At 36.2% G+C, this 25492-nt stretch overlaps 2 protein-coding genes and 1 pseudogene across 2 annotated transcripts; all 3 read left to right on the top strand.

The window, feature by feature from the left end:
• The first annotated feature begins 2076 nt into the window (after window positions 1-2076).
• On the top strand, window positions 2077-6853 carry LOC127410213 (mitochondrial fission 1 protein-like; annotated as a pseudogene).
• Window positions 6854-10435: 3582 nt separating this feature from the next.
• LOC127456565 (claudin-15-like) lies at window positions 10436-14143 on the top strand. The gene is made up of 5 exons (XM_051725078.1): window positions 10436-10871; window positions 12745-12909; window positions 13074-13155; window positions 13333-13440; window positions 13535-14143. Exons 1-5 carry the CDS (start codon window positions 10655-10657, stop codon window positions 13638-13640), a joined length of 678 nt encoding a protein of 225 aa, XP_051581038.1. The 5' UTR covers window positions 10436-10654; the 3' UTR covers window positions 13641-14143.
• A 506-nt stretch (window positions 14144-14649) lies between these two features.
• Window positions 14650-25063, top strand: dnajc3b (DnaJ (Hsp40) homolog, subfamily C, member 3b). Its single transcript, XM_051648234.1, has 12 exons — window positions 14650-15128; window positions 15940-16053; window positions 16341-16465; window positions 16556-16630; window positions 17355-17498; window positions 18131-18312; window positions 19013-19132; window positions 21059-21164; window positions 21618-21738; window positions 21845-21977; window positions 23002-23150; window positions 23329-25063. The coding sequence occupies exons 1-12, from the start codon at window positions 15044-15046 to the stop codon at window positions 23472-23474; spliced, it is 1500 nt and encodes a 499-aa protein (XP_051504194.1). The 5' UTR covers window positions 14650-15043; the 3' UTR covers window positions 23475-25063.
• The last annotated feature ends 429 nt before the right edge of the window (window positions 25064-25492 follow it).

Here is a 25492-nt window from a genome sequence, read left to right as displayed (position 1 = left end):
CAGTTTCATGTACAACAGTAAAGAGAAGACTCAGGGGTGCAGGCCTTATGGGAAGAATTACAAAGAAAAAGCCACTTTTGAAACAGAAAAACAAAAAGAAAAGGTTAGAGTGGGCAAAGAAACACAGACATTGGACAACAGATAATTGGAAAAGAGTGTTATGGATCTTAACCCCATTGAGCTTTTGTGGGATCAGCTAGACTGTAAGGTATGTGAGAATTGCCCGACAAGACAACCACATCTATGGCAAGTGCTACAGGAAGCGTGGGGTGAAATGTCACCTGAGTATCTGGACAAACTGACAGCTAGAATGCCAAGTATCTGCAAAGCTGTCATTGCTGCAAGTGGAGGATTTTTTTTTTTTTTTTTTTTTTTTTTTGATGAGAACTCTTTGAAGTAGTTTAAGAAGTCCTGAATTTTTTTTCAAATTGTAATAGTAATTTTTCACATTATTGATGTCCTGACTATACATTGTGATCAGCTGAATGCCACTTTAGTGAATAAAAGCACCAATTTCTTTCCATAAGATCTAAATCTATACATTATTCCAAACTTTTGGCCGCCAGTTTATATCATTATAAAAATTGTATTGTACTGGTCATATTTAGCTCCAAATCAACACAAAGAATATATTAAATTATATTTTGCTTAATGAAAATGAAGAATATTTAGGAAACTAAGTATACTAACTAAAAAATAACTAAACTATTTATTATTATTATTATTATTATTATTATTATTTTGCATTGTGACATTATTTTCAGGACACTTAAAGCTGAAGTATGTAATTTCTGCGACACTAGCGCCACCAAACAGAGTTGCAAAAATAAACAATGTTTTCAAAATAGAATAAGCCCTTGTCTTCAGTTGTACAAATAGTCCCGCCCCCAGCTCACGCCACTGGTTGAGTAACGTAGTGGTCTCTGCATATTAAGCTGGAATAGAAGAAAGTATTTTAACACTGAAAAAGTTACAGACTTAAGCTTTAAAAGGACAGTTCACCCAAAAATGAATCATTTACCTACTCTCATGCCATCCTGGGTGTGTATGACTTTCTTTCTTCTGCAGAACACAAATGAAGATTTTTAGACTAGTATTTCAGCACTGTACATCCATACAATGCAAGTGAATGGTGACCAGGCCTTTGAAGTTCCAAAAAGCACATAAAGGAAAACATAAATGTAATCCATAACACTCCAGTGGTTAAATCCATATCTTCAGAAGCGATATGAGAAACAGATTAATTAAGTCCTTTTTTAATATAAATCTCCACTTTCACTTTCAGTTTCTTTCATATTCTTAAAGTGAAAGTGGAAATTTATAGTAAAAGGATTGAAATATTGATCAGTGTCTCACCCAAATTGATTGCATCGCTTCAGAAGGCATATATTAAACCACTAGAATCATGGATTCATTTTATGCTGCCTTTATGTGATGTTTGGAGCTTCAAAGGTATGGTCACCATTTACTTGTATTGTTTGTTTGTGTTCATCAGAAGAAAGAAAGTCATACACATCTGGGATGGCATGAAAGTGAGTAAATGATGAGAGAATTTTAATTTTTGGGGGAGCTAGCACATTTACCACTGCACTACATATATATATATATATATATATATATATATATATATATATATATATATATATATAATTATTATGATTATTATTATTATATTCAGCAAAAATGGAAAGACAGTACCAAGGGAACAATTTAAATAATAATAAAACCACACAGTGGTAATGAAAATTGGGGGTAAATGCATGAAAATAATAATAATAAATATTAGTGGCCCAAACATAGACTTCTAAATATCATTTATTATTTGTTTATTTTGTTTTTGGCGTAAATCAGGACCATTTTCTTGACAGGTTTCGTGAGAATCACTCTATTTATTTAAGGTAGACCTATTCTTTTGTCACTATGTATGCTACACCTAACTGCAACAATGTTACCGTGTAAAACCGTTAAAATCGCTCTTAAACCGTGTCTAATTTCTTTACTCCTTGACAATTCACATTGAGAGAATCTGCTGTCCAGGCAAGTACAATTATTCACGTGCACGCGCACATCCCCAGTTAACATGATCCCCAGTTTATCCACAACACCGGATAACACGTATCACAATTGACGCAGAAAGATGCTTTCATTATTGCACAAACATCTGTTTGCCCGTGGGGAGATAGATGTACAGCTGTTCCTACAAAAATGAAAACAGTATGACACGATCGCTGACTTTTACTCTGACAGCTACATTGATTTTCCACGAACATGGAGGAGGTTGTGTCAGATCTTGTGGCACCGGAAGATCTAAAGGTAAAGACATTTTCTGTTTTCTTTCATAACTATTATCCAAAGTGACAGCTGTCCTGGTAATAGTGTTTTGTTTGAAGAAAGCATTGATTAGAATGACACAGGCTTTTAATCAGAGTTTCTGCTGCATTTGATCATCGAATGATGACAACAGTAAACTTTCCCGAACATGATACATTGTTGCTTTAATATATACATGTGTACAAGGACGGAGTGACTTTAAATGTGTTATTGTACGCTTTCTATTATATACGCTACTATTCAATAGTGCAGTAATACGCCTACTTTAAAACTGTATTGTTATTATAATAGCCTAATACACATACTATTTCATCCACAAATTTCACTGACACAGAAGTTTGTCTGATTTAATTCAAGGATGAGGTTATAATGAGGTAAAATGTAACGAAACATTCTCCAATAAAAGTAGTCCATGATTGTCAGCCAGGGGGAGCACATGATCTGGAAATCATCCTCTTACTGGTGGAAACTGTGTGAATCAGATACCCACCCATCCATCTACATTGCTTTTATCTTTAAGAGGTTTGAGAAGAAGTGTAAGTCTGAGCTGGTGAAAGGACCAGTTTCCAAGGAAACCATTTTCGAGTATGCCTAGTGTTTGATCAGAAGCAAATACATGACATAATTAAAGGCATACGGATATTGGAAGGTTAGTAATTCAGCATGCCTTTTGGTTATTAGTTAGTTATGGCTTACATGAGCTCCAGCAGAAAATGTGTTGTCCTGCTGAAACAGAGCATGCCTTTTCTTGGTGCAAAAAAGGTTTTAAAATCCAGTAAAATGTGTAATATTAGCAAAAAAGATGATCAGAGGGACTTTCTCCTTTACCTTGCGGTTGCAAATTACAGACTTAAGGTGAGATGATTAGCATTTTTCCTTATTCTGTACTCCTATTTTTGGTGTGTGAGGATTGTTTCACAGCTAATAAATGTGCTTGATGTCTTTATATGATGATCCCTGGCAGCTGATTATTTCAGTTTATCCCTACCCTGTTCTTGGACATCCTCGGATGCCGCAAAATCCAATTACTTTATTGTTCTTCTTTAGCAGAAGAACACAATGTACAGAATGCCTAATATATACATAATATACAAAATACACAATGATATACATAAAGTACACATAATACACAGTTTACAAAATGTGCGAAGTGCTTAAAACAAGGGGATGAATTTCACAAAACCTGTCAAGAAAATGTCCCAGTCATATTTCACCACAAAACAAAAAAATAAGAATATAGCCACATAGTGGATAATAAATAACATCTGACACATTCATTTCAGGGCATGGATTACTCTAATAATGAGCGACTTATGACCTGAAACAGTGTTCGGAACACAACTATTTCTTTAAGTTCCATGTTTAAATTGAATCTCTTTTCCAGCCTTTTGTTCCCTTTACCACCCTTTTTTGCATCAATCTTTTCTTCTTTTCTCAGGAATACGAGAAAGCATTGAAGTATGTTCGTACTCTGCTAAAAAATGAACCAGATAATAAACAGGCCCTGGAACTGGAGAAACTCATCAACAATGCGCTTAGAAAAGGTAAAATACAACAACATTTAAACCTGAAAAAATACCCACCAGCTTCAGTGCACTTTTTATTAGGACTTGCGTGATATACACTCCTGGAAAAAATAAATAAATAAATGGGCCAAGTCCAAAATGGTAAAATATTAAGCTTTTAATGGTATCCACAACAAATCATTGGTCAGGAAATTAGCAAGAATTAAACAAATGCACTCCTGGTGCACTTCTGTGCCACCATTTGCTCGTTAAATTTTGCTGCAGTGAACTGTTTGTGAAAAAGCTGGAAACAGGACTTTGTTTTTCAACTGCTCATCAACTATTTGAATCCATCAACATTGAGTGGAACAACATTGACTCTTCTTTGTGTAAAAAGCTGTCCACAAGTTTAACCACAAGGCTTAAACTTTTAAAGAAATCAAAGGGAAAAACTATCCGAATCTAAGTTACTTTATCTATTTGTTCAATTCTTGCTAATTTCCTGACCAGTGATTTGTGGTTAAGACCATTAAAAGCTTAATATTTTGCCATTTTGGGCTTGGCCCATTTTTTTTGCCCAAGATTTTATGTAGGGCATTTTCTACCCTCCATTTGTAAAAAAGATTAAATGAGGATGAGAAAAAGCACATTAATCATTGGGAGATAATGTATTGTGAGTTTTCATTAACCTCGTGCGTCCCTCTGTACACATGCGTGGACGTTGTATTTTGGCTTCGCTATACGCAATGCATTATTTAAACCGACTGATCTCAGTTCAGAAGACTCTGGGCTTTCAGTAAAGTGTTAAACGTTCGACGTACTGAGTCATGTGACCAAACAACACGGCGCCGATCATAGTGGAGTTTGTCTTTGGGAGAAATGCCAACAAAACTACATCTAGTAAGAAACCTTATTACGTTTTTACAATGCTAAGTGCATACACTCCTGAAATCCAAGCAAAAGTTTAGTTTCAGGCTGCAGATGATGTTTGGACCACCCAACATGTTTGGCAGACAATGGTAATCAGAACGTAGATTCAGAATGTATAATGTATAATTTTATTTTATCATGATTGGCAGTGATTGGATGATGCTGGCCAATACTTTGAATCAGAATTATTTATGCTAATTTCTGATGTCTGTGATGTCTCAAAACCATGAATAACCAACACTCCTGGAAACATAATAAACAATTTGATAAAAAAGAAAAAAACAGACTTTCTATAGCTTGATCCATCCATCCATTTTCTCCCACTTATCCGGGTCTGGGTCGTGGGGGCAGCAGTCTGAGCAGGGATACCCAGACCTCCGTCTCTCCAGCCACTTCAGCCAGCTCTCCCGGGAGGATATCGAGGCGTTCCCAGGCCAGCCTAGAGATATAATCTCTCCAGCTTGTCCTGGGTCTGCCCCAGGGTCTCCTCCCAAATGGACATGCCCGGAATTCCTATACAGGGAGGCATCCGGGGGCATCCTAGAAAGATGTCTGAACCACCTCAACTGGCTCCTTTCGAACAACATTGGCTCTAGCTTGGTATTATTAAAAATTTCACAACTTAGTCCCGCTGTCCACATATCTGGACATCAATTTTTAGGAAAACAATTTGCTCTAGAAATGTTTTTATTTTTTTATTTTATTTTATTTATTTATTTTTTGCTTGTTTATTAGGTGCTAGTAGTTAAAAATCAAAAAGAAAAACGGAAAATGCACACAGTAGTCACACTTAGGTCTCAGGAGGTTAAAGAAGCAGATCTTTATGACTGTGCAAAAAATTAAAATCACACACCTTCGTATTTATTTTTTATTGATTTATGGTCTGTCAAAGGTTATAATATCAAAGTCAAAGGTTTTAGTTATTTAATCACAGCAGAGTGATCATCATTTGTTTTTCTTCTTTCGTCAGATGGCTTGGTTGGCATGGCGATCGTTGGTGGTATCAGATTAGGTATGGCCGGATTGGCAGGCCTTATTGGTATGGCAGTGGCCAAAGGTGCAAAGTCCTAATATGGAGTTATGGAAAATCTTTGATTCCATCTGCTTTCCAGAATAGAGACTTTTTTTTACCACCCAATCACATAAAACCATGAGGAGTCCTGCCTGCCTTTTCTTTCTTTTTCTTTTTTTTTTTTTACATTTCTGACAAGACTTTCATAATGATGTAGGAATCACTAGCTCTTTCTGGTATGCATAGAAATTGTGTGATTACAATACATTTTTGTGCTGTATTTTTCCCCAGAAACCTTTAACTATACACAGGAATTCAGACTACAGAGGCTTGCAAATAAGGGTTAAGATTTATCATAATAGCATGCACTTTTTGAGTGTACCTTTTTAAACTAAATATCTAAATGTCTTTACAATAAAGTAAATTAATATGGCACGTTTTTGATAAACAGTAATACCTTACTTCGCTTAAAGAATTAAAAAGGTGTACATGCTAAACTAAATCACATGTATCTTGGCTGGTTTTATACGACGGTGTCTTGTGTGACCAGGGTCAAACTTGTAATGCATTGTCTTAAAGGGTATGTTCATTGTTGTCGACACAATCTTTATCACGTTCTGTTTACATCATCTGTTTACTTGTGCTGGCACATGTTTCAACTACTGTGATTACTTTGTGTGTGTCTCTCTGTGCCTCGACTTGTAATCTCTGCTCATAGATTTCAAACTGAAAACATTTGCGAAAGAAAAACATACTTTTTTCTAGCATTTTCTTCTTCCTCCATACATTGTTCAGAGCGGGCTTTAGCAATTGAATCCACCATTCAACAAGAGCACTATACGTCTAGAACAGGCTAATACAGGGATTGTTCAATTTCAGTTTGATATGCAGCATTTCCTGTGTTACATGACAATTTCTATAGTGAGTAGACATTTATGTAGTTATACTCAGCTTTAAAAAAAAAATTGTTGGCTAGAAATTGCTCTTTTGTGAGTGCAATGATTTTTAAAAATCCTTCTATTCAGTAATCATGAACAACTGGAAAAGTCACAGAAATTCATTGGTCTAAATGTGTGGGAACACTGGTAAAAGCTCGTTAACAACACTGAAAGATTAGTACTTTTAATTTTTGATGTGGTCCGAAACTTTTGGTTAAAAAGTCACTCACAAAGTCATTGTCCCTCATGCATCATTAGCTCTTAGGCTCTCAGATCTGGGAGTATCAACTTTGAACATTGATTTAAACAACAACTAACAGACCTTGAAAGTAACAAATGCACTATAAAACATGTTTAAATAAGATAATGACTGATAACAACAGCAGTTTTAAGTTGTTTACAATTCTTCTTCAATTTTCCCACATTTTTCATCCCAAGGCCTTTTTCTCAGAGTGAAGTAACACGTGTTAACACATCTTACAATTTTATGATGCTGGAGTTTATGGTTACCATTAGTAATGTAATTTTATAACACAGTATTGAGGTTACTTATTAACTAGCAAATGATGATAGGAAGACTGATACAAGCTACTCTCTTCTGGATGAAGAAAAATGAATCCTTAATCGTTAATCTACTGTCTTTCTCACATTGATGCTTACAAAATGTATATTAAAAGGCTCAGCCCTGCTCCTGAGGATCAAACTTCTTGCTGATTTTAGTTCCAACTGTAATCAGTCACACCTCAAGACACTAATCGAGGTCTTTGGGTTCAATTGACGATTTCATACAGGTGTGTTAGAGCAGGGTTTGAACTAAACTCTTCAGGAAAGGTATTGCTGAAAACCTCAGAGCTCTGTCCTTATGCAAAACTCTTTCATAAGCTTTTTGTAGTCCATCATCCAATTATCAAAAGCAGCATCATTGTTTGGCACTTGCCAGGAGACGCATCCACATGTGTATAAACTTGCGTTTGCTAAAAGAACAAAAGAAACAGGCTAGTCATAAACCTGACCTTTAAAACTAAGAACATCATCTGCTTATCACACGTAAGATGTTTAGCACAGTGGCAGCACCCAGTCCAACTTTTGTCCTCACATTGTTCAAGTTAGAGTTAAACATTGATTCTCCTCTGGGTATGATAAGTTCAAATAAATAAGTGTAAGTGTAAATTTGAGCCTTTTCGTGCATATTGCATATGAAGGACAAATTAGCTAATCAGTCTAGACAGACAGACAGATAGATAGATAGATAGGCAGATAACTAGATAGATGGATGGATAGATAGGCAGATAGATAGACAGACAGATTGGTAGATAGATGGATGGATAGGCAGACAGACAGACCGATAGATAGATAGGCAGGCAGACAGCTAGACAGACAGATTCTTTTTTTTAGCATTACAGGATGCTCCAGGATACTCCAGTATAACTCTTGCCACAAAAAACAAAAAAACTTTTCAGAATGGCAAACACTTCCACAGATTTTACAAAAACATTTGTTGCAACATAGGCTACTTACTTTTTTGCTGGGAATCGATTTGCCAGTCAGATAATCTTACAAGATACAGATTGCCGCTTCGCTTGTTTCCAGCTCTTTTCACTCGTAATACTTTAGTATCAATAAATCAGTTAAATAAGTTAATCACTCATAGGTCTTTGTTCAGTAGGGTTAGTCACCTAGCTATTATTACCTGCATTATTGCTCAAAATCAATAGGCTGTATGATGCTTTAAGAAATTTCACAATAATTTGGATACTTATTGTCAAGTGTTAAAATTTAATTTATTGCCACATGAACTTCTCTGGTGTGTCAGATTTTTTTACATGATCTTTTTCAGAGATGGCAATTTTTTTTTCCACTAAGCCATTAAACATTAATGAAGGAAATGCAGGATATTTAAATGTGTCATAGATAGTCAGTCTGTCTGTACACATTTATGTAACACGATCAGTGACTACATTTATTTCTTTTGTGAAAGTTACACTCTTAATCTGAGATAAATGTGTGTGGGAGGAATAAATTGCAATTTTTGGAAAAAAAAAAAAAATATTTTGATTGATTGACAAATTTTGAATGGTAATAATTGTTTAATATACAGTGGCCCCAAAAAAGTGATTAGACACATAAAGGAATATTCTGGGTTCAACACAAGCTCAATAAACAGCATTTGTGGCATAATGTTACCACAAAAAAAATTAAATTAGACGGACGAGACTTAATTAATTTTTGTGGTAATCAACATTATTTATTGGTAATCATACATCCTTTAAAAAAAAAAAAAAAAAAAAAAAAAAAAATCGAGGTTACACTTACAATGGAAGTGAATGGGGGGCCAATTTTTGAAGGGGTTAAAGGTAGAAATGTGGAGCTTATACTTTTATTAAAGCACTTACATTAATTATTCTGTTAAAACTTGTTTATTATTTGAGCTGTTATTGTTTAAGTTGTTGTATTTAAGGTCATTTTAGGGTTTAAAGCATAATATCATCATGGCAATGAAGTTGTAACTTGTAAAATTTGATATAACTTTACACAGAAAAGGTTAGTAAGCAATTTTATCACAGTAAAATAATGTTAACACACATAATGTTTATGTCTTGTGTCTATACTTTTGAAACAGTGAGTATTTTAACCTTTATGGATTGGCCCCCATTCACTTCCATTGTATACCTTACTGGAACCCAGATTTGTGCTTTTTTTAAGAAAAGAAGGTGTGAGTCGAAATGAATTTTTGTGGTAATCAACATTATGCCACAAATGCTGTTGAATGAGCTCAACTTGTATTTAATCTGGAACATTCATTTAAGACACACTTATATGAATGTCATTGCATTAGATAACAAAAATGTCAAATCAAGTGGTATTTATTTTTTAAGAAAGCTAACACAAGTATACTTTTGAAGCAAAGCATTTCACAAAAAGACAATTGTTTGTCTTAAACCAAACAATATACTGTTCAAAATTAAGAGAAAAAGTATAGCTATTTGAACACTTTCTGGTTGTCAAATAGAGTATAGTTAATGTGAACTACACCTGTGGTTACTTTACTTTGACACTTGTGTGAACCTAAGGGGAACTCACTTGATAAAAAAACTGATCTTGTGGCCATTTGCTTTTTGTAATTGCAAAAGAAATGTGCATTGCATTGCGAAATTTAGTTGTCAAAAACACCAAAGCATCATTTATTGTATTAATTTGATCACTGGCACTCATTCACACACCCTTTTCACTTATTTTATGAACTGTGTCCTCTTAAGAGGATAGTTCTGAAATATTTTACTAAACTTCTGAGTATTAAAAATCATTTAGTTTTCAACTGGAAAAGTCTTTTTTTTTTTTTTTTTGTGAACATGTTCCCAGATGTTTTAACCTATAAAACTTGAATCCAGTTCATAATGATTCATGCTCTCACTCAGGCATTAAATAACTAGTTACGAGGACAATGATTAATCCAAACTATTACAAACGAATTGGCTTTATTTTATTAACATATTCAGTTTTTTCGATTTGTAAGAAGTAAACTGAAATGTGAAAACAGACTCATATTTGAACTCCTCATACATAACTGATGCACTGGCAGTGAAGGTCACGGAACGACCATTGGACTTTAGTGATAACCACCTGTTCAGTTTCGGGATGTAAAACGCAAAAGCGAGACATAGTGCACACTAGAGGGGAGGGCAAAGAGAGCCTATAAATGACTCACTTTTCAATTTAAACACCAGATCTTGCTTTGTCACACGGGTGTAATTTAAGCTTGCCAATGAATGAATGATTATTAGAAATAGCCAATAAAATTCTGCGCACTGGATGAAATATTTGATTATTCTGCAGCAAAAAAGTTACCACATCTTGAAACCAATTATAACGCAAAGGAATAATAATAATAAAAAAAGGAAAAACATTGATCTTGCAGGATTTTGGAGCCTATAGCAGCAATGGATCCGATTCTTGAAGTGGTCGCTTTGTGTCTTGGCTTTGTGAGTTGGATAATGGTTGGCGTCGCAATTCCGAACCGTTATTGGAAAGTTTCCAGTATAGACGGGACTGTGATCACCACCTCAACTCTTTACGAGAATCTGTGGATGTCTTGCGCAACGGACTCGACGGGAGTGCACAACTGCCGAGAATTTCCATCTCTGCTCGCGCTGTCTGGTAGGAAATACAGCCGATTAACAAGTTTAAACACAGACACCAAACGTTTTCTACAATAATCATTAAATCATCAAATAAAATTGTTGCAAACTTGGCATTAATCACAAATGACATAAAAATGACAGAAAGATTCTGAATGCTGTTTGAAGTAGCAACAGTTATTATAGTATTTTGACACTATGGTTACCATGTTTAAAAAAAGTGTGGTAGGCCTAATTAGCAGCCAACAATTTTATTTCAATTTTTTTTTCTAACGTCCCCATTAGGTTATGAAAACGTTATTTGAAAGTTCTGGGAACGTTCAAAACGTTTAGTTTTTGTAAATGTTTTAAGAACTATTTTTCTTGGTTATAGGAACATTCTATGTATATATATATTTTAATTATTATTATTATTATTATTATTATTATTATTATTATTTACAATGTAGTAACGTTTAAAACGTCCCACTAACTAAATATGAATAACATTTTCAGAACGTTTATCAACAACAGCAACTTTGAAAGATCATTTAGATAACTTTATGAGAACGTTAGCCAACGTTCCGAGAACGTTCTCTGTTAGCATTAAATAAGTTACGTAAGAAATAGATCTTTCTTTCTTTCTTGATAGAAAGACATACATACAGACAGATAGATAGATAGAGAGACAGACAGACAGAAAGATAGATAGATGGATGGATGGACGGTTGGATAAACAGACAGGCAGACAGAGATATAGATAGACGGACGGATAGACAGACAGACAGCTAGCTAGCTAGCTAGGCAGGCAGACAGATAGACGGACGGACGGACAGACAGAGATATAGATAGACAGACAAACAGACAGACAGACAGACAGCTAGCTAGGCGGACGGACGGACAGACATACAGAGATATAGATAGACAAACAGAGACAGATAGATAGATAGAGACAGAAAGAGAGACAGACAGACAGACAGATAGATAGATAGTACATAGATGATGGATAGACAGACAGACATAAAACAGACTGCTAGTTAGCTAGCTAGGCAGGCAGACAGATAAATGGACGGACGGACAGACAGAGAGAGCTATAGATAGACAGACAGGACAGACAGACAGACAGACAGACAGACGGATGGATAGACAGGCAGACAGACAGACAGCATAGCTAGACAGACAGACAGATAGAGATATAGATAGATAGATAGACAGATAGATAGATAGATAGATAGATAGATAGATAAATAGACAGACGGACAGATGGACGGACAGACAGGCAGACAGAGATATAGATAGACAGACGGACGGACAGACAGACAGAGCTATAGACAGACAGACAGATAGATAGAGACAGAGAGAGAGACAGACAGACAGATGGATGGATGGATGGACAGATGGATAGACAAACAGACAGACAGACAAACAGACAGCTAGCTAGCTAGCTAGGCAGGCAGGCAGACAGATAGATAGACAGACGGACGGATGGATTGATGGACAGACAGACAGAGCTATAGATAGACAGGCAGACAGAGATATAGATAGACAGACAGACAGACAGATAGACAGAGATATAGACAGATAGACAGACAGACAGACAGCTAGCTAGACAGACAGACGGACGGACGGACAGACAGAGATATAGACAGACAGACAAACAGACAGACAGATAGATAGATAGACAGATGGACAGATAGGCAGACAGACAGAGATATAGATAGACAGACATACAGACGGATGGACAGACAGACAGAGTTATAGACAGACAGACAGACAGACAGATAGATAGATTGATGCCTAAACTGAATAAATCTGTGCACACACACACTAAATAACAGTGTCAGCAAGTCTATTAACAAGTTAACAAGTTTATCAATGATGGATTATAATTTTGAGCTTTTGTATTCTTTCAGGTTATATCCAGGCGTCTCGAGCTCTTATGATAGCCTCAATAGTGTTTGGGACATTTGGTTTAGTGGCCACACTCATCGGCATGCGGTGTTCAAAAGCTGGAGGAGAGAACTACGTGCTGAAAGGCAGAATAGCTGGTACTGGAGGAGCATTTTTCCTTCTGCAAGGTAGAGTTCATTACTGATTAAACTTAATATTACAGATGACTGGAATTTAGTTTTGGTATAATGCATGTTTTCAGACTTACAAAAATCAGTCCTTATCAGAATCACATTCAGAAAGCATTATTGCTATTGTATCTAAATATCTCTTTTGTTATTCTCATCTGAAGGTTTGTGTACAATGGTATCAGTGTCATGGTACGCATTCAACATCACGCAGGAATTCTTCAATCCACTCTATCCTGGCCAAAAGTAAGTACAATGTATTTGTATGCTGCCCTCTGCTGTCTTCTTTCACACTCAACCTTTTTAGTGCAGTGTCCTGATTGCGTTGATGAGAGCATTTTTCATACAGAGTGAAATCTGCACAAATTATACTGAACTGACCTGAATATGTTGTGTCTGTTTTATTTTTGTAATGTGCTGTAGATATGAGATTGGAGAGGGTTTATACATTGGCTGGGCCTCCGGAACTCTCGCAATTTGTGGTGGAGCTTGTCTCATGTTTTCCTGCAAATTTGGCACAAAAGAAAAGATGTGAGTTCCTTTATCTGCCTCTCTTTCTCTCCTCTCACCTAAAGACACATTAAACAAATTCTTACTGTCTCATTCTCATCTGCTGCTCTTGTAGTGGTTACCCCTACCAGCCCACACGGGGAACAGTCTACTCAGTGTCCGCATCCAAGAGAGATGCCCAGAGTGCCCAGAGCACTTATGGTAAAAATGCCTATGTCTGAAGGAAACAGTTTGGGTCAATTTCATGTCTATAAAATATGAAAACAGTTGACTGTTGATAGTTTTTTCTACTATATACTTTATATATATTTCTGTGCAATTATGTAAATATTTATACTAGATGCACAGGCAGTTTTGTGGTCCGAATAAGTCATTGATCAAGTCATATGTTACCATGTCAGTTCTGCAGTGTAAACACATCTCAGAGGACATTATACACACTAGAATCTAAATCCCTGTACAGAAATCAAACACTGAAATTACTTGTATATTTGTTCAGATTTTAGAAGGGTTTTGATATATTTGATTTTGTATTCAAGTAATTGTTAGGAAAAAGATACAATTCTTTCGTTTGCAGTTACATGAATCAAGATAGAAAAAAAAGAAGAAAAAAAGAACTCCCAATGTGTTCATTATCTTGTGTCCATTTATTTGTGCAAATTATTATGTGTTATATAATGTGTTTTATACAAAAATTAAACAAGCATTACATTGAAAATGCAAATGTTTTGTGGGGAGTTTTATTGTTTTATCTATTCTATTCTGTTCTATTCTATTCTATTTCCCTAACACAAATTACCATGGTAACCACTGTTTTTGGTAAAAGATCTTAGTTACTATACTGTTATTGTTGCTATACAGCTACCGCTGTCATAAACATAAATAAATAAATATATTTTTTAGAAAGCTGACATCTTCTGAGAGCCTTTACACTGTTTTAAGAAAACCCTATATTACACTAAGTAATAACAACAGTAGCAGCTATGGCGTTTTGAAGGAAATCATAAATAACATGTTCTATTCTATTCTATTCTATTCTATTATGAATGTTTTATCGCTTCCAAGAGTAAATCAACCTGATTACATGACATTATGGGCAAGGACAGGCTTTTTATCTAGGGTGTATCAATTTTGAAGTGCGATACCAGTCCATTAAAGGACGTGGGTGTGTCCGTCCAGTGTGCTAAAATAATTCGTCCAATGGGACTGGACCACGTTTGTCGCATCGGCAAACACGGATATGAGCAGCAGTCAGTTACCACGCTGAAATGTAGGGTGGTTTAAATTGTACAGCCAAGAGGTTTAAGAAGATTTCTGACAGCTCTTGTGCACAATCACTGTCACAAGCGGCTAAAATCGAAATAATAATGCACTTTTTGCACAGCAGTGGAGGGACGCTTGATTTTTGACAGACACGCGGAACTATAGTAACGCATTCCTTCATCACACTCGGACGTATTTTTAATCCGGACTACTGTAACATCTTGCCAAGCTGTTGCCAAGTATGTCTGAAATGTAGCTGTCATGATGAACTGAGTGTAACTACGCTTTTTGTTGTGTTACGCATTGTCTGTCACGGTGGGTAAACATACGGCTGTTTATTTGGGGTGTGATTAATGTCAATATGGAGTCGGGACGGCGGAGAGGTTTGAGCAGTGTCCTGTCCTCCCTGTCTCTGCTCTGTGTGGTCCTGGATCTTCAGCTTGACGGTGAGATCTGACTCTTCTTTCACACATCTGACCGAGTTTATTTTCAAACCAGTCCGAGAATTCCATTGTAAAGTATCATGTTTCCTCTTAAAGTGCCCTGGTTGTTCCGTGTGTTAGACATAACATTGTACCATGGTAAACACCTTTGGGTACCATGTAAACATCAGTGTATGTGAATGTGGTGATCATTTAGTGCCGTGGTGCATTATACAAAAGTGAAACCTTGTAAACAACGTCCTGCCCCGTGACAAGGAAACAAAACTTAAAATTATAATATATGTATTAGCCTACTGTGTATTTTATAAATATAAAATTATAAAAATTGTATCATTTATTGTATAATTTATTTAATATTATTATTATTTAAATATAAAATATAGAATTTTAAAATAATATATATATATATATATATATATATATATATATATCTATATGTCAGGGTCAGAAATTTACTCTTTATTATTGGGCAATATTTGACCACTAGATCTGATTTTTAAAGACATGTTTGTTTTTTTACCCATATAAGGGCATTTAAAAAAAAACAAAAAAAACAAAAACACTGTGTATCATTTTTTATGTAAAATACTTTAATCAGTTTATATAATGAATATCAATTCCAAATTAATGTCGTAAGGCTGTTACCTAGAAATTTTAATCAGCATCACATTTTGTGATAATATGTAGTAGGCTTAAAACAAATATTAGAAAATAAATCCTGATGTTAAGATGGAGTCTATTATGGGGCATTAATCCAGTCATTTCTGAGTCTGTTGTCCAGGTATCATGTGTGTGACCCATGCCTCCATTTCAGGTGTGTTAGGAGGAGCCACACCTGTAGAGATTGAACATCATTTGGAAATGGGCCGTAAGCTGCTTGCGGCCGGCCAGCTAGCTGAGGCCCTTTCCCACTATCACTCAGCTGTAGGTAAGACACCATTTTTATTTCCAAGATGATATCTGTACAACACTCACTCAATTAAAAATGCAACATAATGACATTGAGACAACAGTGTAGCATATTATTGTTTGCAATGTTTAACATAGTAGGCAACATACAGTGTAAGTAGTATTCAGTAAGCAGTACACTAGTATTCCATTACAAACATAGCTGAACACACTCATCAGTACCAAAATGCATTTATGTTCAGTTATGGGAATAATTCAAAATATAGAAAGATACACTTAATTCACAAATGCACAATTCTTAAATAGAGGGCGATTCTAAGAATTACCTGACATACTACAAACGAGCTGCCGTTTTTCTGGCCATGGGCAAGTCCAAATCAGCGCTGCCAGACCTGACCCAGGCAATACAGCTCAAGCCAGACTTCCTCGCTGTAAGTTTCACATTTTGTTGTTGTGATCTAAAACTAGGTTACAGGTGACCATAGTATTGGTACAGTTTTATGTTGTGTCTGTGTTTTCAGGCCAGATTGCAGAGGGGTAATATTCTGCTGAAACAAGGAAGCACCCAAGAGGCCACAGAAGATTTCCAAGCAGTAGTGAGTTATACAGTTCCCTTACAATTCCATTACAGTTGTATTTTTTTTTTGTAGTAAATTGTACAGTTAGTTTGGGCCTGGGTCGTATTTACTTTTACATTGTGTAGTTTTGTTCATGGTTTTCAAATATGAAGTCATGTCATGCAACCTTGACAATAACAGAATATTGAATCTTATAATGAATGAGAGAAATTTGAATGGCCAATATGGCAAATGAAGAAAAGGAAGGCGCAATATACAGGTAAAAGAGCCAATTACCTTTTAGATACAGACATCAGCTGTCAGTCGACTCGAGAACGCACATGTGCATTAGCTGGACCAACCTGAAAAAAAAGGTTGTTTTTTTTGCATGATCTGATCTGAGCTAAAGAAGCACAATTTATTATACCATTGTTGTCAGACTTTACATCTGATTTGATAAATGTTCTTTGATTGTAATCTTGACCAACCATTCTGGAGTTTTCGGTCTTTCCCCATTCAAGTAGATATGAGTTGTACTTTTAATGCCTTTTAAATTTATAGAAAAATACTTGCCAGGGAGCATTCCCAAAATGGCTGCCAAGTGGACTGACTTGCCTTGAAAGGAACTTTGGTCATGACCCACCAGTTTAAAACATCTATTCTATTTTATTCTGTTCTGTTCTATTCCATTTAAATTCCCTTTCTTTTTCCTATTCATCATAGCCTCCTGCTTTGTCCACTTATGTATTTTGATCTCTTTCAGCTGAAGCGTTCCCCGGATAACGAGGAAGCGCATGATCAGCTCCACAAGGCCAGTGAGCTAGAGTTACTCCAGGAAGAGGCACATGACGCCCATCACCATGGCGACTGCGTCACTACTGTCAAGATGCTGGAGCGGGTCATAGCGGTGAGTTAGTCTGGAGATCATAAATGCAATTGCAGCAAAAGTTATTGTGTAAATACCGTGAAATGTAATAGTATTAGTAATATTGTTAGTGTTTTTGGATTTCTTTTTTAGTTAAAGGGATAATCCACCCAAAAATGAAAAATTTGACAACATTTACACCTTCGTATTGTTCCAAACGCATATGATTTTTTTTTTTATTCTTCTGTTGAACACAAAAGGAGATATGCATTAACATCCAAACTGCTCTTGTTCGTACAACAAAAGTGGGATGTGATTTAAACTGTCCAATAAAGACAAAGAAAAAGCACCGTAAAAGTAGTCAATATGACTTGTGTGCTATATTACAAGTCTTCTGAAGCCATATGATAGCAGACCAAACTTTAAGTCATTATTCACTGAAAATCTGACAAGATTTGGAAAATTTTTGGATAAACTATCCTGTAAGAAATTATCTATTTTATTACTGCTGTTTATTACTCTCTGTTACTTGGGTTGTGGAAGTAAATGGAAAAAAAAAAAAAAAAATCTGTTGTTGTGGTTCAAGCTTTTGCTTCTGGAAGTAAAACAACTCAGATTCTATGTTTTGTTGTCACTGAGCTTTGTTCTGTTGTTACCCGCTCTCCATTCCCCAGCTCTCTCCGTGGGACCCAGAGTCTCGGGAGCTAAGAGCCGAGTGCTACATCAAGCTCGGTGAGCCACGGAAGGCCATTATGGACTTGACTCCGGCAACACGTCTCCGCGCTGACAACCGTGCGGCCTTTCTCAAACTCAGTCAACTCCATTACAGTCTGGGCGAGCATCACGACTCGCTAAAGTACGTTATACACTCAATCATAGGTGCTGTTCACTTTTCAGATCCAAACTTTAGAACTGATATTGCGCACTTCCAATTTGCAAGTGATGAAATTTGATCTGTTTGTTCAGACAGTGAATACAAAGGCCAGTGTATTTACATCGGTTGTTTTAGTAATGATGTAAGCATCAGAGACTTTTTCATACAACAACTAAGAGTAGCTGTCAGTGTGGAAAGTTTGCTGTCTGTCATGACATCTCACCACAGTGCTTAACTCATGAGGCAACATAAGCTACAGAAGCATTTTATGCATTCTTGTACTATTTGTGTCCAAAACCCCGGACACATTCAGTCATTCAGTATTCCCTACATAGTGACTATCTTGTAATTAACTATATGAGGAAAGAGTAAGCGAAAATTACTGTATTCAGATATAGCTCCATATAATATTGCGCATTTTGAATGACGTTTCATATGTGTTGAATGTCAAAAAAATTACTTGAAATTCGATTTGACCATTCTTTTTTTTTATTTTAATCAGATTTTTAAAGCACACATGGATGAGATTTGGATTGGTTTTGTGAACATTCGATTTTTGTTGTTACTAAACTAATTTGATTTCGAAACACCAAAAAACCATTATTTTTGCTGCCTGTCTGAACAAAGCCCTATTGTAATGGCTATCTCTAAATGCTAAAAATGACATTGTTGGTGTCCTCAGTCAGGTCCGTGAGTGTCTGAAGTTGGATCAGGATGATAAGGAGTGTTTCGCCCATTACAAACAGGTCAAGAAGCTCAGCAAGCAGCTGGACGCTGCAGAGGAGCTGATCTCAGAACAGAGGTGCAGGAAACATCTCTTACCTGCCCCTACTAGAACTGAATTTTATATCAGATTTACAGTCAACATTTTGCTCTCAATAAAAGGTGTCAGGGCTTAGGAACTGAACTCTATTTTAAGATATTGTGAGACTATTCTATAAATTTCAAGGCATATTTTCTATCATTCCAGGCTTTATGTTTATCATCATCAAACAAGATGAAATTCTGACCATATACTGTATCTATGGAGCCAAATTAGGGACAAAAGTCATTTGAATCTAAAAAATAGTGAAAGTAAATACTCTCTTTCCTGCAAGTCTCAAGTTTTATTTTACGTTTACAGTTATAAATCTTATTTTTAAAGTTTCCAATTTTCTTCTTGGTGCCGAAGTTTTAATTTTAGGAAGCAAATATAAATTTTCAGGTTTGATTGATTTTGCAATTTAAAACTTGCACATAAAATGTTTTTGAAAAGGGCCATGTGGATATGGAAATTGGCCATGGCAAATGTGAATTGTAATTAGCTAGATTATTTAACCCATTTATACTCTCCTACTCAAGAACAAAGACAGTGGACACACTGCCACGGTAGTGGACATTAACAGACGGCACATTTTACAGACACAAAATATTACCCAATACATTTATTTGACATAAATACTTTATGTAGTTTGCAGGATAATCCAAAGCATGCTCCCCAGGTCATAAGCTATGGAACCTTTACTATCTTGTTAGTTTTCTAACTTTGTAATATTATTGGCTTTGATCCAAACCTAGTGAACTGCCTCGCTGCCTGCTGTGCCTATTCTACTGTGTCATTTCCTTCATGTTATTCAAATTGATAATTAGCTAATTACTTTTAATGATTGCCACACCCAATTTCCATATCCACATTCCCCATGTCAAAATGGGGCCAAAAAATGCCTTTCTGTCAGTTTGAACCAGTCTGGCCATTCTCCGTTGACCCCTCTCACCAACAAGGTGCTTCCGTCCACAGAACTGTTGTTGCTGGATGTTTTTGTTTTTGGCACCATTCTCTTTACACTGTTGTGTAAGAAAATCCCAGGAGATCAGTAGTTACAGAAATACGCAAACCGGCCCATCTGGTACCAACAATCATGCCACGGTCAAAATCACTGAGATCAAATTTTTTCCCCCATTCTGATGGTTGATGCGAACATTAACTGAAGCTTCTGACCCATATCTGCATAATTTTATGCATTGCACTGCTGCCACACGATCTGATGGATCGATAATCGTATGAATAAGTAGGTGTATAGGTGTTCCTAATAAAGTGCTCAGTGTGTGTGTGTGTGTGTATGTGTATATATATATATATATATATAGGTTCATGAATTACATCTGTTTAAATTAGATATCTGCATATTCGCAGACAGTATATGATATTAGTTTTATTGGTATTTGCCATTTTATCATTAGACAAGACAGGTAAAAGTTACAGGGAACTGTTGAGAGTGAAACACGTGAGCACTTTAACATTTTGATTTCCTGCATAAACATTTTGTTTAAATGAGACTGTTGAACACCGGTCTATTATTGTAGTTACACGATGGCATGTAACAACAAAACGAACTGTGATTGCTCATTTACATGTCTCAGACGGCTCCTTCACGTGCAAGCAGGCGATTCTTTGCGCTGAGACAAATCGACCAAACGGGAAAATATATCAACCGATACAATAATATAAAAATTCAGAGTATTGGCCGATTTATCGGCATCAGCCATATATCGGTCAACTACTTATATATAAATAATATAATATATATATATATATATATCTTTTTTTTTTTTAAAGATTCAAGGTCTCTAATTTGGCTCCATTTTTATAAGATAATTCCCTTTTGAGTATTGCTGTGAATTTCTGGCTTTAAAAGAGGCACACTAATGGATGTTGTCTTCTGCTCATACCTTTGCTCTTGAATTACAGGTATCAGGAAGCCTTTGACAAGTATGAGTTAGTGATGAGAATGGAGCCAAATGTTCAGTTCTACACTAATAAGGCAAAGGAGAGGATCTGTTTCTGCTTAGTCAAAGTATGCATTTGCATAGCTTCACCTACTTGATGTCATGTACTTATGTTGAAATCATTTGATACTTAGTTTTCTATTGGAATTTTCTTAAAGTTGCAAATACACTGGTACCTTCCACCTTTAAAATGAATCCTTAATATTTTCAATGATTGTTCTCAATTGACACTGTTGAATAGGTTTGTTTGGTAAAAATGACTTAATCTTGTATTTTGGAACTGTGTAATTGATCACCATGCTAGACTCTCTCAGGAACCTGTCATAGTAATGGCCACTTGTGTGATATATGCACTTTATTGAAAACACCTTTAGGGAGTGAGTCTGTTAAAATAATAAATGTGATGTCATTGCCCCAATGTGAGGTCAAAGATGAAAATACCATTTGATTTTGTTTGATCTAGAGTTCTCATTGGTTGTGTTTTTTTTTTTCTTTCTCCCTCTCTCTTGTGACTCCTCCAGATGAAGAGTGCTGAGAAGGCAGTAGACATATGTTCAGAAGCTCACCAGAGAGAACCTCAGAATATCCACATCCTCCGGGACCGAGCAGAGGCCTACATCCTACTGCAGGAATACGAGAAAGGTACTAGAACACGCATTAGCTAACATACTGTGTTTGATCCACTCAGTCCTTCACCTTTTTTATTTAATTTGCATGTAATTTCATGTTTCTCTGCTAATCCTCTAAGCTGTGGAGGACTATAGGGAGGCTCAGGAGTTCGATCAGGAGAACCAGGAGCTTCGTGAAGGTCTTGATCGGGCACAGAAGCTCCTTAAGCTCTCTCGAAAGAGGGACTATTACAAGATCCTGGGAGTAAGCAGGTAAGGACATGGTCACCTTAAAGTACTAACCTTTTTTCACCGTTACTTATAAACATTACTAATGAACATTACTTTTAAACCTGAAATTCTATTCTGGAGAGTGGAGAAATTCCAGTTTGTCATATTTACTAGGGATGTGCACGAGAAATTACGATTAATCCAGTACTCGTTTGGCATAAAATATTCTACTAGTAAAAATAGTACTCAAATATTGCAATTTGTGCCTTTTTTGCCTTCTGTGGGCAGCAATTAAAACGGCTTCTCTCATCTAAATCTTGCTGTTACAACTCATTGCATTGGTTGGCACTGTGGATGCATGACATTGTTAAAGGAATAGCTCACCCAAAAAGAAAATTATGTCATTTATATACTCTTGATTGTATCGCTTTATAAGACTTGGAATGTATGTTTCTATGTGTGTGGCAATTTTCTTTTTTTTTGGTGTCATTTTTGAATTCTAGATGTTGTTCATGCACAGTGCTCATTTTTAAATAAGACACAGGTTCAAAGGTCCAAGGTTGAACTTAAATTCTAAATTTCAAGGAATCGATTATTTGTTTTCTTATGTGTTAGAGTACCAAACCACAGGGGCCTGGGTAGCTCAGTGGTAAAGATGCTGGCTACCACCCCTGGGGTTCGCTAGTTCAAATCCCAGGGCATGCTGAGTGACTCCAGCCAGGTCTCCTAAGCAACCAAATTGGCCCCGTTTCTAGGGAGGGTAGAGTCACATGGGTAACCTCCTCGTGATCACTATAATGTGGTTCGTTCTCAATGGGGCGCGTGGTGAGTTGAGCGTGGTTGCCGCAGTGGACAATGTCTCTGTGGCAACGTGCTCAATAAGTCACGTCATAAGACGCGCTGACTGAGGCGAATCACTATGTGACCACAAGGACTTAAAAGCACATTGGGAATTGGGAGAAAAAGGGGAAAAAATCACAAAACCCCAAAAAAAGAGTACCAAACCACAAAATTACTCTAAATGCCCATCCTTACTATTTACATAAATCTTTTCATTTGCCTTCAGGAGTGCCAACAAACAGGAAATTATAAAAGCATATAGGAAGCTGGCTCAGCAATGGCATCCTGACAATTTCCAGTCTGAGACGGAAAAGAAAGAGGCAGAGAAAAAGTTTATAGATATTGCCTCAGCAAAGGAAGTGCTTACAAATCCAGGTGAGACCATTAGGTGCCAGAAAAATGAACTGAACAAAATACAAATGCAATTCATGTCACAGTTCTATTATTGAGAAACCTTGTATTGTTATTCACTGTTATTCCATATTGTGTCTGCAATGTATGATGATTGTTTAATTTTAATTTGATGCATCCTTTTTGGGGTTTTTCTGCATAGAAATGCGTCAAAAGTTTGATTCCGGCGAGGATCCCTTGGACCCAGAAAATCAGCAAGGTGGAGGAGGGGGTGGAGCCAGAGAATGGCCCTTTGGCTTCGACCCCTTTGAGGGCGGAGACTTCCACTTCAAGTTCCACTACAACTGATAATGAAGCAGCTGATACAGTACAAATGGACAGTGATATGGACTAATTCAGAAACCTATTATGAAGCCTGGCTAGAGAATATTCAAACTGAACTTTGGTGAAACCTTATCAAAGGGAGACTTAAATACACAGGCTGTTTTGGACTTTCCCAGGAGTGAATAACTTGATCGGGTAATGTCCATTAGTTTGGTGTTTGATTTCGTCTGCTTGAAAATACCAGAGTCGGAGGCCAAAGTGGAGTCCTGATGAACTTAAGTCTTAAACCCAGCTGAATCATTTCAGCTCAAAATCTTCGAACTTTCTTTGATTTACGTGCCATCAATCTCATTACTTCATCTCTCTCCTCCCTTTTCTGTTGCTTATATATGTTTTCATTGAATGACACTCCAAATCTAAGGGTTGTGGTTTCTTTTTAGCTGTGCCATGCACTCCTGATACCAATGTCAAATTTGCATTCTTAAACTCTTACGTGCCTGGCTTGAAGGAGTTAAACAGTATTGCAGGTTTTTCCCATTTTTTTTGTCACACTTTTTTTTTCCGATTATAAACTGAGAAGAGAGAAGTCTTTAGTAAATTCTTTCTACTTTCTTAGAAAGCATAATTTCTGATAATATTGAAGGGTGGAAATTAACCTGCTCTTGTGCTGCTTTATAGCCTGACACCAGGCTGCTCAATGAAAATGTTTAGCTGTAAATCAGATGACAGACTATCAACCAGCATTCATACAGTTATTTTGTGTAATATGCAGCAGGTTGATGTCCTGATACACAACAAAGCTTTCAAACTGTTACATAAATGTTATGAGTTGCCACTGTACTTTCTCTTAAAGAAATATTCTGGGTTAAGTACAACTTAAGCTCAATCAACAGCATTTGTAGCATAATGTTGATTACTACAAAAATGTATTTCAACGCGTCTCTCCTTTTCTTTGAAAAAAGGCAAAAATGTGAGGCACTTACAATGGAAGTGAATAGGGCCAATTTTTGGAGGGTTTAAAAACAGAAATGTAAAGCTTATTTAATAAAAACACTTACATTAATTATTCTGTTAAAACGCTTACATTATTTGAGTTGTGAAGTTATGAAATCATTGTTTTAACAGTCATTTTAGGTTTAAAGCGTTACGTTGTCATGGCAAGGAAGTTGTCAAATTTAACAGAACTTTACACAGAAAAGGTTCGTAAGCGATTTTATCACACTAAAATCATGTTAAAATGCATATTGTTTACATTTTGTGGCTATACTTTTGAAACAGTGAGTATTTTCATGTTTATGGATTGGCCCCATTCACTTACATTGTAAGTGCCTCACTATAACCCCGATTTTTACTTTTTGTTTTTTAAGAAAAGGAGGGAGGAGCTGAAATAATTTTTGGTGGTAATCAAATGCTGTTGATTGATTCTTATCTTGTATTGAACCTGAAATAAGTCCTTTGACCTCACTGATGTTAAGGACATTGGTCTTCCTAATGGTTTTACATCTGTTTTCATTTTTTTTAAAGCTATTTTTAAGCTACACAAAATCATGAAATCTTTTCATGACAGACTGTATATAAAAAAATAAAAAAAATAAATGGATATTGAAGACTCATGTCAAGTGTCTTATTCAGCTGGTCTAGAAGGAAAAGTCGAAGAGTTTCATCCTACAATTATGTATAGTGTTACAATTATAAAAAATAAGTCTTGTTTAGTGGTGCTTGCTTAAGGCAGGTGTCACTATACAGTTGTTCATAATTCTATTAACCTTTTGTAATGGACTTAAAAACCCCAATTGTGCACCTTGTTAATGACAGGTGAGCTGTTTCTTTTATAGGCGATTAGACTTCCGTCTGGCAGACAATAAAATGGGCCACAGTATAGAGATTTTGGCCTTTTGACTCGGGCCAGTTAACAACCACCCAGTATACCCTAGCACAGGGGTGTCAAACTCAGTTCCTGGAGGGCCGAAAGCCCTGCAGAGTTTAGTTCCAGCCCTGCTCTAAAATGCCTCCTTGTAATCTTCAAGCACTCCTGAATACCT

This window comes from Myxocyprinus asiaticus, chromosome 2 (assembly GCF_019703515.2).
Source record: "Myxocyprinus asiaticus isolate MX2 ecotype Aquarium Trade chromosome 2, UBuf_Myxa_2, whole genome shotgun sequence".
Classification (NCBI taxonomy): domain Eukaryota; kingdom Metazoa; phylum Chordata; class Actinopteri; order Cypriniformes; family Catostomidae; genus Myxocyprinus; species Myxocyprinus asiaticus.
Note: the sequence above shows the minus strand (reverse complement) of the source record. Positions and strands in the feature narration are given on the sequence as shown.